Here is a 12,834-nt window from a genome sequence, read left to right as displayed (position 1 = left end):
CACTGACACCTTGAAAAAAGACAGACCCTGTATGGCATTAAAAAAAAGAATTAAACAAAAACCTCCTTAGGAATAATTTGCAATGCAGCTCTTGGTGCTAAAGCCTAAAAAAAATGTCAGCTCATATAAACAACTAACTGAATTTTATCCACACCAATTATGGACATAAAGAAAAAAAAAGAAGCCCATGAGATGGATGGCACAAATTCTGCCATTTAAGCAGTATTTTCTTTAATTGGGAGTTTATATTCAGACACCTTTCCTGTAAGACACTGCTTACATGGGCATTATTTTACAGGAAGGCAGTGGGCACAGGATGGAATTAGCCATATATAGTGGTGGAAATTAGGGTCTCGATTTGAACTCAGAGTGACTTAAACCTGTGAAACATTCCTTGTACTCTAAAAAATATAATTCAACAAATCCCATCCTGCTCAGTTGAAGGAACTAAACAATCAATAATATGGAAGCACAGCAGAAAATGTCCTCAAGAGAAAGGCACATGAAGTTCCCAATTTATCAAATGTTGTAAGCACATGCTTAAACCAACCCCTATTCAGGACAGTACTTGAGTGCATGCCTAACATTTAAGTATGTGCTTAAGCCCCATTGACTTCAGAAAGCTTACCTGACTTCAAGTTAAACATATGCTGAAGTCTATCCCAACAAACTATTTAAGCATGTGATTAAGGCCTTCTGACTTTAACTGGGGTCTTAAACTGTTGGGATAGGGTGGGAAGCAAGACCTGAGTTTTTCAGGACAGAAAAGCTTTCACCAAGGTTTGCCTGATTATTGTTTGTAACCACAGTACGTTCTCATGGCAGTTGTTTAGGCCCCAGTCCTAATGAAACAAGTACATATCAAACCACTAATGTGAAGAACAATCAGGAAAAGATCCAAACAATCTGGTGCGTCTGTGTCTAAAAACAGTTAAAGGCATCACAGTTACATTTATGCAGCAACTCCAGCTCTGCCGTTGAAGCCTGGCTGGCTCTTGAAACAACATCCCAGCCTACACCATAGACAAGTACCACTGAAGAAGGAGACGGAGAACCAGGGGTGTTAAGTCTAGATATGTGACATTAAAGTTTAATTACTTTAGAAATTGATTATGGAGGAATGTAACCCAGGGCAGACCCAGGGAATGTTAAAGGGCAGATGTGTCACAGAAAAGTCTGATTTCAAGGGAGTGACAGATCAGATTTCAGCAGTGTGCATTGCAGAGAGGTCCCTGAATCTCAGAGAACAGGATTTGTTTGAACTAGTGAAGTCCAAGACTGTGAGAAAACCTTGAGACCTGTTTTGCTTCACTGCGTGCACAAGGCTTCAAAAACAGAGCATGGTGCCTCCCTTCACCCTTCCCAAAGCTGGGCAGAGAAAGTGCAATGAGGATAGGGCACAGACTCTTCAAAGGGATGCCTGATTGAGAAGTGAACAAGAGAGGCTATGCATGCCACCCATCACCTCAGGACACCCTCTTGCTGTCTAGTATGAGGCATTGGGCTGCCAGAACTCAAGAATCCTTTCAGTCCACCCCAAAAAGGACACAGCTCAAACCATGGCTCTTCATTTGCCTCGTGTGCTACCATCTAGTCCCCACCCAGCAGTTACCTGCATGCAGTGGTAGTGTGTGCTTTTCCCATTCAGGTGGCAGCCATGATAGTACACGCTACAGTCATCCAAGGGGCTGAAGCGCATGAAGCCGTGCTGGAGGGAATTATCTCGTTTCTTGTGCATGTTGTAATGCCGAATCACATCCTGTTTACTAGTGAATCTCTGGAGAGATACAGAGACAGACAGTGAGGCACACGTGATGGCAGTGGGTGAGTAATCCTAGGGGCAGAGTGAGTTTTGTTGTTGTTGTTAATAAACTTAACGTATAAGGAGTTTAAAGCTCAGCAGTAATCACCCCAAGAGAGTCAGATTAAAGAGGAATTGTGTGTATGTATCTTCTTGGTAAAGTATATACATGTGAAAAGCTGTAAACATGACATTGGGGTGATGTCCTGAACATGCTCCCTGCAGCTTTAAGACTGCAATTCTTCTAACATAATTTTAGCTGCTACTATCTCAAGAACTGCTATAGTTAGAAAGCAAACCACTGAACTAAGCAGCCTACAGGAGAGTAATCCAAGCTTCCAAATCACTCACTGTAGTGGTTAGCAAGACACTGGCTGCCACATTCATGTCAGACTACAAACTGGGAAAACCACTCTGCTTCTTCTACAGTATCTTCCCACTCTGAGTCTCCTGCCTCCCCTACAAGGTAGGATGGCTTTATTAGGAACACAAGGACATAGAAGTTTCTTCCAGTCAAAGAAAAAGATGGCAGCAGAGATCAGAGTTAAATCCGTATGACCAGAATATCCTTTTCATTCTCTACCTGCTTGAAGTAATGAAGGGGCACCCCACTGCCAGAGCAGGCTAAGTGCCTTTAAAATGAAGCTTTTCATTTCTATTTCCCACAGACATCAATATTTAACAGTGAAGGTGGGAAAGTAAATCTGGTGTTTTTTTTTAAAGAAATCAATATCCATTTATTTTGAGGAGTAATTGAAAAGGCCTGTATTCTAATGTTTAACAACTTTTCTAGTCTCCCTCATAGGAAACAAATGATTATCACTTCTACTCTTTCCTCCTATAATATCAATCCTGATCAATCTTGTTGGTATTGGCACGGGAATATACGGATATAGATTTCACCAGGAATCCCTTGGAGGCTGGAGGTCTGATTTCCCAGGGCGTACATCCAGGATTGCTATTGCCAATCACCCTTAATTTGTGCCCACTTATTACAGAGCGTTACTTATTCTAAAATATATCTCAGCCATAAAATAATTTGCATTTTAAAAAGCAGCCTAAATCCTTATTCCCTGCGAGACCAGACAGCTCCTTTGCAAGCAGCTTCCAGACTCCTTAGGAAATAATCATGAGGCCAATCATAATAATAGGTTTTTCTGTCTTTCCATCCTTTGTGTTTCTTTCTGGTGCAGAGATATCCATCTCATGGTTGGGACAAACTCATCTCAATTACCAAATGCTGGGCTAGGAGGACCACTACATTCATCCCAGGGACAAACTTCTCCTTTAATCAATAGAAACCCACAGTCAAGCTCAGCAGATCCAGATCAACTTCCTATGCTGTGGTCAGACTCATTCCTTTGAGACCTAAAGGTCTCCTGGGATAGGGCTGAAGTTGTGTCTGATGCACAGCAGAGGCAAGCTCTGGGATTCCCACACAGACAGCCTTAGACACACACAGCCTGACCACAGAAATGGCAGTGTCAAACTCCCAGACCTGGGAAGAGGGTAAACAAACACAGCACGTGATGGGGCTGGCCTGATGTGGCTATGCTGGCAGTTCTCCCAGTCATTACAGCATCCACACACTCCTGCCCCCATTCTTTCCCCACAAATCCCAGGCTGCTGCTGGTCTTATTGGGTGTTTTGCTGCAGATACTGCTGCTACAATGGCACTCGGGCAGCAGGAGGGAAAGAGACAGACTTAACAGATCAGCATTCCCTAGTTTCAGGCACAATTTGTAACATAGCACAATTTCACCGATACAAATCTGGAGTAGTTCCCACTGATTTGAGCTGATCTATATTCTGCTCTTCTTTATAGTGGCTTGAGTTTGGTTAAATGGTGTTAGATTGGGTTAAATGGGAACAAATTAGGGTTCTAGTAAATTCAAAATATATCTTGCCCTTGAAAAGTGAAGAGGCACACGTGTGTATGGGGGAGAAAAGCACAGGAGGACACACATCTCCCCCAGGTTGCATCCTTTTACATTCAGGTAGCTGTGCTGATAACTTTTTACCATTCTTTTACCTGGTAGTTGCACTCAGGGTCAAGGCAGTGGTAATGTTCTCTATACTGGTATGCACAGTGTATGTGTCCGCAGTGCTGACTGCCAGAGAACCTGCAAACATGAGAGGAGGACAGAAGAAAAAAAGGGAAAGAGAATAAAACAGTGTCCTGAGAGTAGTGCATGCAAACAAGGTACAAATAAATTAAGTCCCATTCCTGATTTCATTCCACATGTTTACAGCATTAAACCCCATCTCCTTTATCCCCTCCAAGGAGATAGTAACCCTTCAGCCTTCCTCTTCTTAGCTGTCACTATTTAGAGGTGCATCTTGAACAGGATTATTCAGGTCTTGTACTTCCATAATCTGTCTTTCCCTTTTAAATTCATCTCCATTATCTAAGTTGCTTACCTGGAGCAGAGTAAAAAAGGAGGGTTCCTTGAACTCAGTATCATACAATTCTAAAATTCTCCTGTGTGAGTTTAGATGCCTCAGAAAAGCTCAGGCATTCAACTGTATGAGTTATGTCTCAAGATTATGTTTTCTTTTTCTAGTCACAGCATGGTGTCACACTTTAGAGGAAGATTGCAAACCAGTGGATTAGATTAAACCATGCAGATAGAAGATGATCATGGCAAGATTGCACAGGAACTTTCAACGAGATGGGCAGATCAATGGAAAGATAGGTGAGATGGATCAACAGGAGCAGAAGGAAGCATTACAGACAGAGCATCTCAGCCCTGTGAGTGCATCTTCTCCCATGCACAACAGCCCTGCTAATCTTTATTCTCCATGTGGATACAGAATTGCTCACAACAAAAATCAAGTGCAGTGCAAAAACTGGGCTTTTCAGTCTGCTCTTGAGTGCCATTAAAAGGAGGACACAAAAAGCCACAGCCAACAACATGTACCCAATCCATTTGTTCAGGTCACCACCAAGCATTCTACCCAGAAGATCTGGAACCTCCCAACACACAGGGTGGAAAAATCCCCAGAAAGGCAGAAATGCCATTTAATATCTACATACAGACAGCACATAGGATGTAGTGAGTGACAGACACACAAGTAACTGGCAAAAGGGGACGATCCAGTAACAGGCTAATCAGTGCACTGAACTCTGATGTATATTTGAGAGGACCCTGGAAAAACTGAAGAGCTTGAAAGGGAAAAAGCAGCGGAGAGAAGCAGACTCAGAGGGGAAACATTCAAAGATAAAGTACCATCTGCTCAAAGGTTCCTCAAAGGTTCCTCCCGTCACTTAGTGCTAAACACAGCAGGAGTGCGTATGATAAAGGGCATGGGAAAGAAACAAGGAAGGGCAACGGGTAAAAAGGAAAAAATGAGAGGAGTGAGCATGTCCTGGGGCCATCAAGGAATGGGGCAGGAGCAGGGAATATTGCGGATCATCATAAGGTGAGGTAACGCTAAGCTAGAGGACAGAGAAAGTCGGGATGGAAAGCAGGACTAAATAAAGTATTTCTGAAGCACAGTAAAGAAGAGGAGGTCAACTGTGGAGACAGCAGGGCCTCTAGGAGATGGAAAGGGGACTTAATTGACAGAAAAGATAGACATTGCTAAAAAATTAAATGACTTCTTTGCCTCAGCATTCACAAAGGGAGACAGGGACAGATGCCAGGAGCAGACATGCCTTTCCCTGGGGAAGGAGAAGAAATACTGCAGGAAATCAGGATCACGTCAGAACAGGTGATTGAGAAACTAGAACAAACCTCAGCAGCGGAGAAGAAACAAACCACAAGGCAAACAGCAAGGCTGGCTGCACAAACAAAGGTGTGGAGCAGAAAGCAGTGGAAGCGATTCCTGCTCAGTGCCTGGGCTGCTGTAAGGTTGGTACAGGACACAGGCAGCAGCCTTAGTCACTGTGCCATTAACCAGGTACATACAGCTCGGCAGCAGATTGAACCAGCTGGTCCTGCTGGTCCAGGGCTTTATGTCAGCAGCACCACCAGCAGCTTTAAAGGAAAGAAATTGCTCTGTCGAAAGCTTCCTCGCTATTCCAATGATGAGGGGGGGAAGAGAGAGCAAAGGGCTGTGAAGGCCTGGAGAACTGTGGAGCACGGGCCAGGCAGAAACAAGAGGAAGATAAACACCTTGCTGACATATAAACACCTTTGTAGCACAGCAGTCAAAATATCATTGAAAGTGAGGACACAACGTTACCAGAGATGCCAACTGCAGTGCAAGAAGGGCCAGCTAATGAAGAAATCCGACAGTATGGGATAAGTTACTTTAAGCATCCTAGCAGGAGTAACTCACAGGCACAGCTTTAAAAGCAAACAACTAAACAAGCACTCCAGCATTTCAAACTCTTACCCTCCCTTCCACGTGCCACAGAAAGGTGTGTGTGCTGTATACAGCGCAGGAAGGGAGAGGTAAGCGCACTACCAAACCATGTGCTTGGGGAAGAAGGGGAAGTGGCAAACACAGCACAAAGGGGATATTCTGCTCTTTCAGGCTGTGAGGTTAGGCTCCTAAAGGGTTATATTTATCCTGTGTTTCTTCTGACACTTGAAACAGTTCAAAGCTATTAATTTTTAAAGCACAGCATCTGTTTAGCTTTTTTCCTAACAGGAAAGCTTACACACCACACACTTACTTCCACGCATACACACGCACATTTACATGCACATACTCAAAGGTACATTAACACCCCTCTTCATTTACATCAATGTACCCACAATTTCCATGCACACTAACAGACACATACACCTGAAACAAGCTCACAGGCCATTTAATCACACTGTTATGCAAAACCAAACCCCTGAATTGTCCATACAGGCACATAAATTCATTTTCACCAGAACCACTCCCTCCCCCTTTCTTTAATCAATTCACTTCTATATATCTATTTATTTAATTGGGGGGGGGCAGAAAGAACTAGTCTTGATCTGGCAAGGGTGGATAAATAAATAACAATAAAAATAATAAATAAAGCAGTCAGCATGCTTCGAGTGTTTACAGACTCATTACCCTGTAACGATGATGTGAAAGAAGGAAGAAAAAAAAACCCCACCCCAATGACAAGGGGGGAGGAAAGCCACACAGAAATAAATATTTAAGCAAGTGCTGCCAGAAGCACCATCTGCTGAGGCACTAATAATAATAATAATAATAATAATAATAACTTTTTCTGTGGTCTCTTTTTTTTTTTTTAATTATAAATATACGGGGTGGGGGGGGGGGGGCAGGGAAACAACCCAACCCAAACTAGCTAAGTAAGAGGTTTTGTTTTGTTGTGTGAGAGAATGGATTATCCCTGGGCAGCTTTTGGCAGTGGCTTTGGCAAACTCATTAAGCTAATTATGCAGTACAGACACAGAGTGTCGTGTCTTTCTCCCCCCACCCCTTGATTTTAAAGCTTTAAACTGTTTTTAAAATGGTGTGTAAATTGAAGGGAAGTGGCTGTGCTGCCAACAGGCGGCTTGGGGAGCTTTTTAAGCAGGATGTGGTAGCCCTTAGCTATCTCACAAGCCTCCCTCAGTTACCTGCCTGACCCAGGGGAAGGGGCTTGCAACGTGCTGTGGAAAGTGGATGTGGGTGAAGTGTTTATGTAGGTCTCTGGCAAAGTTCAGTGGTAAATGTTCCATCCCTGGCAGCATTCAAGGTCAGGCTGGACAGAGCCTTGGGTGACATGGTCTAGGATGAGGCTCCCTGCCCAGGGCGGGTGGGGTTGGAACTAGATGATCTTAAGGTCCTTTCCAACCCTAATGATTCTATGATTCTGTGCTTGAGGGTGGAACCTGGGGACAGAAAGGGTGGCATCTCCTCTCTCACTGCAGTACCTCAGCAATTTCAGCAATAGTAGGGTGCTGCTCCTTCTGCCCTATGCAAAGACGGGCTTAAACTGTCCTCTGCTCTCCCAGGAGATTATCAGTTGCCAAATGCACTAGAGGCACTGCTGCTTGAGGAACCATGTGTGGTGGTGCAACTGTCCTCTCTTCCCATGTGGTCTTTTGTCCCCTCCTCCTACCTCAGGGATTTGGGCAAAAGGGAGGAAAGGAAATCACCTCTCATCCACTCTCCAGCTAGGGAGAGCACTGTTCCCACCCTGCCTATGTGCCAAGATCCTCCCTTGGACCTTCCTAGCTGCAGACTGCCTCCCACAGGCAGACTCTCCGGATCTGGCAAGGTGGGAAAGCACAGTACGTATTTCCCTCCCCTCTTGTTAGCAAGTGCCCACAGTGGGAACAAACCCTTTAATTTTATCTCTGGAGAGAAGTGCTTGCTTGCTTCCCTGACTGGCGTCTTTCTGTACATCAGGGGCTTCTACAGTAAGCTTTCTCACAATGCAGACAGAGGATTCAACAGGCCAGGGGCAAAGGCTGATAGACCCTTTACACCATGAGTACAGGAAGGTGTTATGCAATAATCTCCTCTGTCCCTTTGGCTCTCATGATGTTACTCACTCTGTCTCACCACAACAGCCCTGGGCTCCCTCTCAGCACTGCTCATTCCTGACCTAAGCCTGCCCACACCTGTGATAAGGTGTCCTAGTCTGCACCTTATTCAGTGAGGGTTTCTCATACAGATGAGCTGAAAAGTTTTCTAGGATAAACATCCCACACTCATGCTAAGACCCGCCCAACCCTGAGTTACTTGTGAATTCCTCCAGCCTAGACTCTCAAAGGCGAGATGTTCTTTGCTTGCCTCTTGCAGGCACCAGACATGGTAGGCGGAAAAAAGCTGGAGACAGCACAGCAATGGACAGAAAGAACAACAGTCAAGAGACAGTGCTCCCATTTAAATCCTGGGCTTCTGCAGTGAAACATTTTTCCACTATTTGTCACACGGTCTAACAGCTCTGGGGAGCTGAGCATGCTCTTGGCATGCTTGTACACCTCTCACAGCTACTGCTCTCCCAGGCAGGAGAACAGAGCAAGTACAGATGCCAGAGGGAAATGGAAGTGCCAACGACTGGTTTAAACACTTGATCCAGATGGACAAGACCTGATCTCTCCCACCACCATTCCACCCTCTTCCAGCCCTCTCCCCAAGAAAGTCAAGAGTTTTGCCTACCTGGCAATATACTTCTGGTAAATGTTTACATCTTCGCTGACAGCTGGTTTGTCAGTGGGCAATCCATTCCTAATGAGAAACACACAGGGCAGAGCTGGTTAGAAGGCAGGAACAGGGCACAGCCTAAGATCCTTGGTTCACTCACACACCACTGACACATCTGGAGAGACGGCCCAGGAAAGAGTACCCAGCAAAGCCATCCATACGTTTAACCTCCCTCTTCCTTGCCCTTCAAATCCTGCACCCTTTTCCTAGGGAACCATAGTCTACCTACCACCCCTCCTGCATATTCCCTCTTTGTGGACTCAATTCAGTTTGTTGGAGACACTGAGAAGGCCAACCACGAAAATCTGCTTCCACAGAAAAACCCTGAATACCTATAAAGAAACAAGTGATGGCTGCAGTAAAACAAACACCTCCTTAAAGCACCTTGCAACACTGCCCTTATTTGCATGGAAGGGCCACCAAGAAGAGTCTCTGTCTTTCAGCCATGCTGTGAGCTGCTGCACATTTCCTGTGGCCACCAGTCACCATGCGCTGCTACCTGGTACCAGCAAGCTGACTATAGCACACGAGATGGGGCTTTAACGACCTCTTTTTTCACAGATACCCCAACTCCAACAGATGGGCAGCAAAGGTATTTATGAAGAAAAATCCAACCCAACTGCACCCAACTGTCACATAAGCCTGGGGTTACTTAACACCATCAGGAAGAAGACAAAAATTACATCCTCAGTGAGTTCAGCAAGAGGAAAAAGAGATACAGGGCCAGACTCCAGCCTACCTAAGAGCCAGCGGCATACCAACACGATCCCAGGCAGACTCTATGTGTCCTTCCTTCTCAGTTTTGCCCACGCCCAACCTCCACTCCTACCCATGACAGCTCTGTAGCCTAGTTTAAACAAGGACACTTTCACGGAGAGTTCACCTGAAGTAGGTAGATTAGTTCCAGGAAGGTTAAGAGCATTAGATGTCAGAGAAATTAAACCCATGGCTAGGGCATACGTGCGTATGTGTGAGAGTAAGAGGTAATTCCTCCCAGGCTATTTGGTCCCAGTGGGGACTGCGAATAGAAAGCCAGGTCCCAAATACCACAGTTAACACTTCCTCCACCAGCACAACTAATGGGCTGCTTTCTTTTGTCATGAAAGCCTGTATCTAGTAAGCAGCCTGAAGGAGAATGGATCCCCTTCTGTATTCTTGTGTGTGATCAGAACACTGGGAACTGCCAGGTTGAAGGCCATGGTCACTTCCATTCCTGTTACAGCCCCATCACGATGCCCCAGTTGAGGAAGTCCTGTGGCTAGAGGAGGGACCACCATGGTGCTGCAAACCCACACCTGCAGGCAGCAGGACATGAGCAAGAGAAAGGAAACTGAGATCCCAGTGCAACACCAAAGCAGGCAAGAAGAGGCACACAACCACCCAAGCACAGTTCTAGGATGGCCACTGAATTGCAGGCAGCTGAGCATCCTGCACACTCTTCAGCCACAGAGCCCCTGTCCAAGTCACCCATCACAACAAGGCATTGTGCCTACACGAATATTTACAACACTTGTTTTTTAGTAACAGGAGTCTCTGCCTGCCATCTGGAGCACAGAGAGGGCTCATCCTGAGCAGGGGCCAGATGCAAATGTTAATAAACCTCTGCCCTTTCCAATACACCTTAACCATAGGGCTCTCAAATCTGTCTGCAGGCAGCTGGGAAATGACTGTTGCACATGGAAGACACGTATCATTAGCTCTGCCTTCCAGGTGGGGAAACACGGGCAATGGGGAAAGCAGACTTGCCTGAGATTGCAAAGAACATTCAAGTGAGGATACAGCCCAAGGTGCACATATTAAACATAAAACATCCTTCCTGATTACCAGAGCACAAAGTAGTAGGACGTGTGTAATAGCATTTGCCACAGAAGTGCAGGACAGAGGTCCTAGACTTAATATATATGTCCCCATGGGATTCACAGCTCACAACAGTCCCAGGCTCATAGCAAGAAACAAATAAATCCAAACCATGACAAGAAAGCAGAGAAGTCCCCCATTTCCTCTGTTTGCAGCTTCATGTGCATATGTAGCTTTTCTACAGCTACCACCTCTAGAAGTCACGTTACAATGTAATCCAATGTTTGGCAAGGCCTTGAGATACCTCCATTCAGACAATGGCATCACTGCAGATTGCCAGCAACATGTGTAGGAGGTTATTAGTGGTAATTGAGCTAATGAGTTTGCCCAGTCTGAGGGGTAATTGAATCACCTCTATTTGTGCAAGGAACAAGCAAATTGAGAAGACACAGGCCTGGCCCCACAGAAGTTGTATGTGCATAACTCCTATGAAAATTGATGGGAATTAGGCACCAAAATGTCTTCTGAGATCTGGGACAAACAAAAAGCCCCATCTTGCTAACAGTAAAGTCAGCAGAGTTTTGCCATTGAGTTAAATAGCTGCAAGAATAAGGTTTTAGTACAAACACAGCTGGATGCCTGGGGAACCCAAAGAAGCAGAAAGTAAAGTAGTTACAACTTTGACCTCAGAGTGCTGATAGCACCATGCTCCTTCACCTTTCATTTTAACATACAAACATAGAGCAGTAGGCTCTAGAGTCATGGCTGTGACTGCTGATGGCAGCCTATGTCCTTAGTGTCAATAAAATAGAGATATAAGGTGCAACAGAGGAGCAGACACTCCAACAGAGCAAAAAGAAACATCACACATACAATGCAGTATTTATCATCACAGGAACTGGAATTGCCCACTGATCCACACACAGACTTCAGGGACGATGCCCCACTAAGACAAAGAGAACTGGAAGGCCACTTACTTTACTGTAGAGACTGTTCCAGTTGTGATGGAGTCTGTCTTGGAGAAGGTTGACTTCAGGTACTCAGGAGTGTTGAATGACAATGAGACGGACTGCTCTGGTCCAGCCACAGGAGTGCTGCTGGGGGTACTGGCGAGGGGAGCAGGGGCCAGGCTGGGTGTTGGAGCTTTTACTGGAGTAAGCTTCTGAATGCTCCTCACATCATACTTGGAAGGCCGGCCTACCTTGCCTGTCTTGAAGGCAATGGCTCCTCCCATATCTGGGCTTCCTTCTCCAGGCTTGAAAAGGTGCAAGTACTTGACGTTTTCTAGGTCATACTTGGAGGCCTTCTTGTAAGTGTTGCCATTTTGTGGCCTGATGCTCTCACCTGTCTTCAGCTTCTGAATGAAGAAGTCATATTTGGAGGCCCGTGACATGAGGCCCTGCATCTGGGAACTGCTGGGAGAAGGCAGCGGCAGGATGGTGGCTTTGGTCTCCGTCAGCATGGAGGCATCTGCACCTGGCACCCGAATGGGCTGTGCCAGCACTGAGGAAGTTTCTTTGCCCAGCTTGGAGCCCAACTCCTCAGATTTGGTCAAGTGCATGGGCCAAGAGAGCTGCTCTCCAGCTTTCAGTTTGCGGATGTACTCCTCATACTTGGAGAAGCGGGCCCGTTTGCTCATGGCATCTTCACCAGGGAGAGAGGCAGCAATCGCAGGGGCCTCTGAGGTAGCAGCATTCAGCTTATCAAAGCTGATCTTGCGAGCCAGCTCATCCCGCATGTTCTGGTCATCATAGCCGAACATGCCTAGGAACTCATTCATGGTGGTGGCCGCATAATCTCGCAGCGATGAAGCTTCCCCTGCAGACAACCAAAGTGAGAGAGTCATACAAGGCGCTGATATTTCTTCTCCTCCCATGCTAGCGGCAGCAGCAGGGAGGGGGAGCAAGGGGAGAGGGGAACATGATCTACTGACGTTTGGCTCACTTGTTAGGTTTTACGACTCTTAAATTAATTTGTTTAAAAAAAAAAAAGTAATTAATACTGGGGTAAAATAAAAAGAGTTCATCAATGCCAGGAAAATCAATTTCCTAAATGTTCTAGCCGATGGCTTTTCAGTACATTAAACAAAGTTTCATAAATGTCTCTGCACTCTTGCCTTGGCCTAATATGAAGAAAAAGTAATTTTA

The 12,834-nt window shown here is 45.6% G+C and overlaps 1 protein-coding gene across 10 annotated transcripts in view; it reads right to left on the bottom strand.

Annotated features, from left to right (window-relative positions):
* Nucleotides 1-12,834, bottom strand: part of CASZ1 (castor zinc finger 1) — a 280,840-nt gene that overhangs the window by 27,620 nt on the left and 240,386 nt on the right. For all 10 annotated transcript variants that reach the window (XM_057431546.1, XM_057431529.1, XM_057431566.1 and 7 more), the window contains 4 exons: nt 11,665-12,505; nt 8,846-8,914; nt 3,834-3,924; nt 1,613-1,777 (listed from right to left, as the gene is read on the bottom strand). In XM_057431546.1, coding sequence (XP_057287529.1) covers nt 1,613-1,777; nt 3,834-3,924; nt 8,846-8,914; nt 11,665-12,505 — 1,166 coding nt within the window. The remainder of the gene's footprint in view (nt 1-1,612; nt 1,778-3,833; nt 3,925-8,845; nt 8,915-11,664; nt 12,506-12,834) is intronic.

This window comes from Pezoporus wallicus, unplaced genomic scaffold, assembly GCF_028554395.1.
Source record: "Pezoporus wallicus isolate ANWC-B61680 ecotype Strahan unplaced genomic scaffold, APGP_CSIRO_Pwel_v1 contig_8006, whole genome shotgun sequence".
Lineage (NCBI taxonomy): Eukaryota > Metazoa > Chordata > Aves > Psittaciformes > Psittacidae > Pezoporus > Pezoporus wallicus.
Note: the sequence above shows the minus strand (reverse complement) of the source record. Positions and strands in the feature narration are given on the sequence as shown.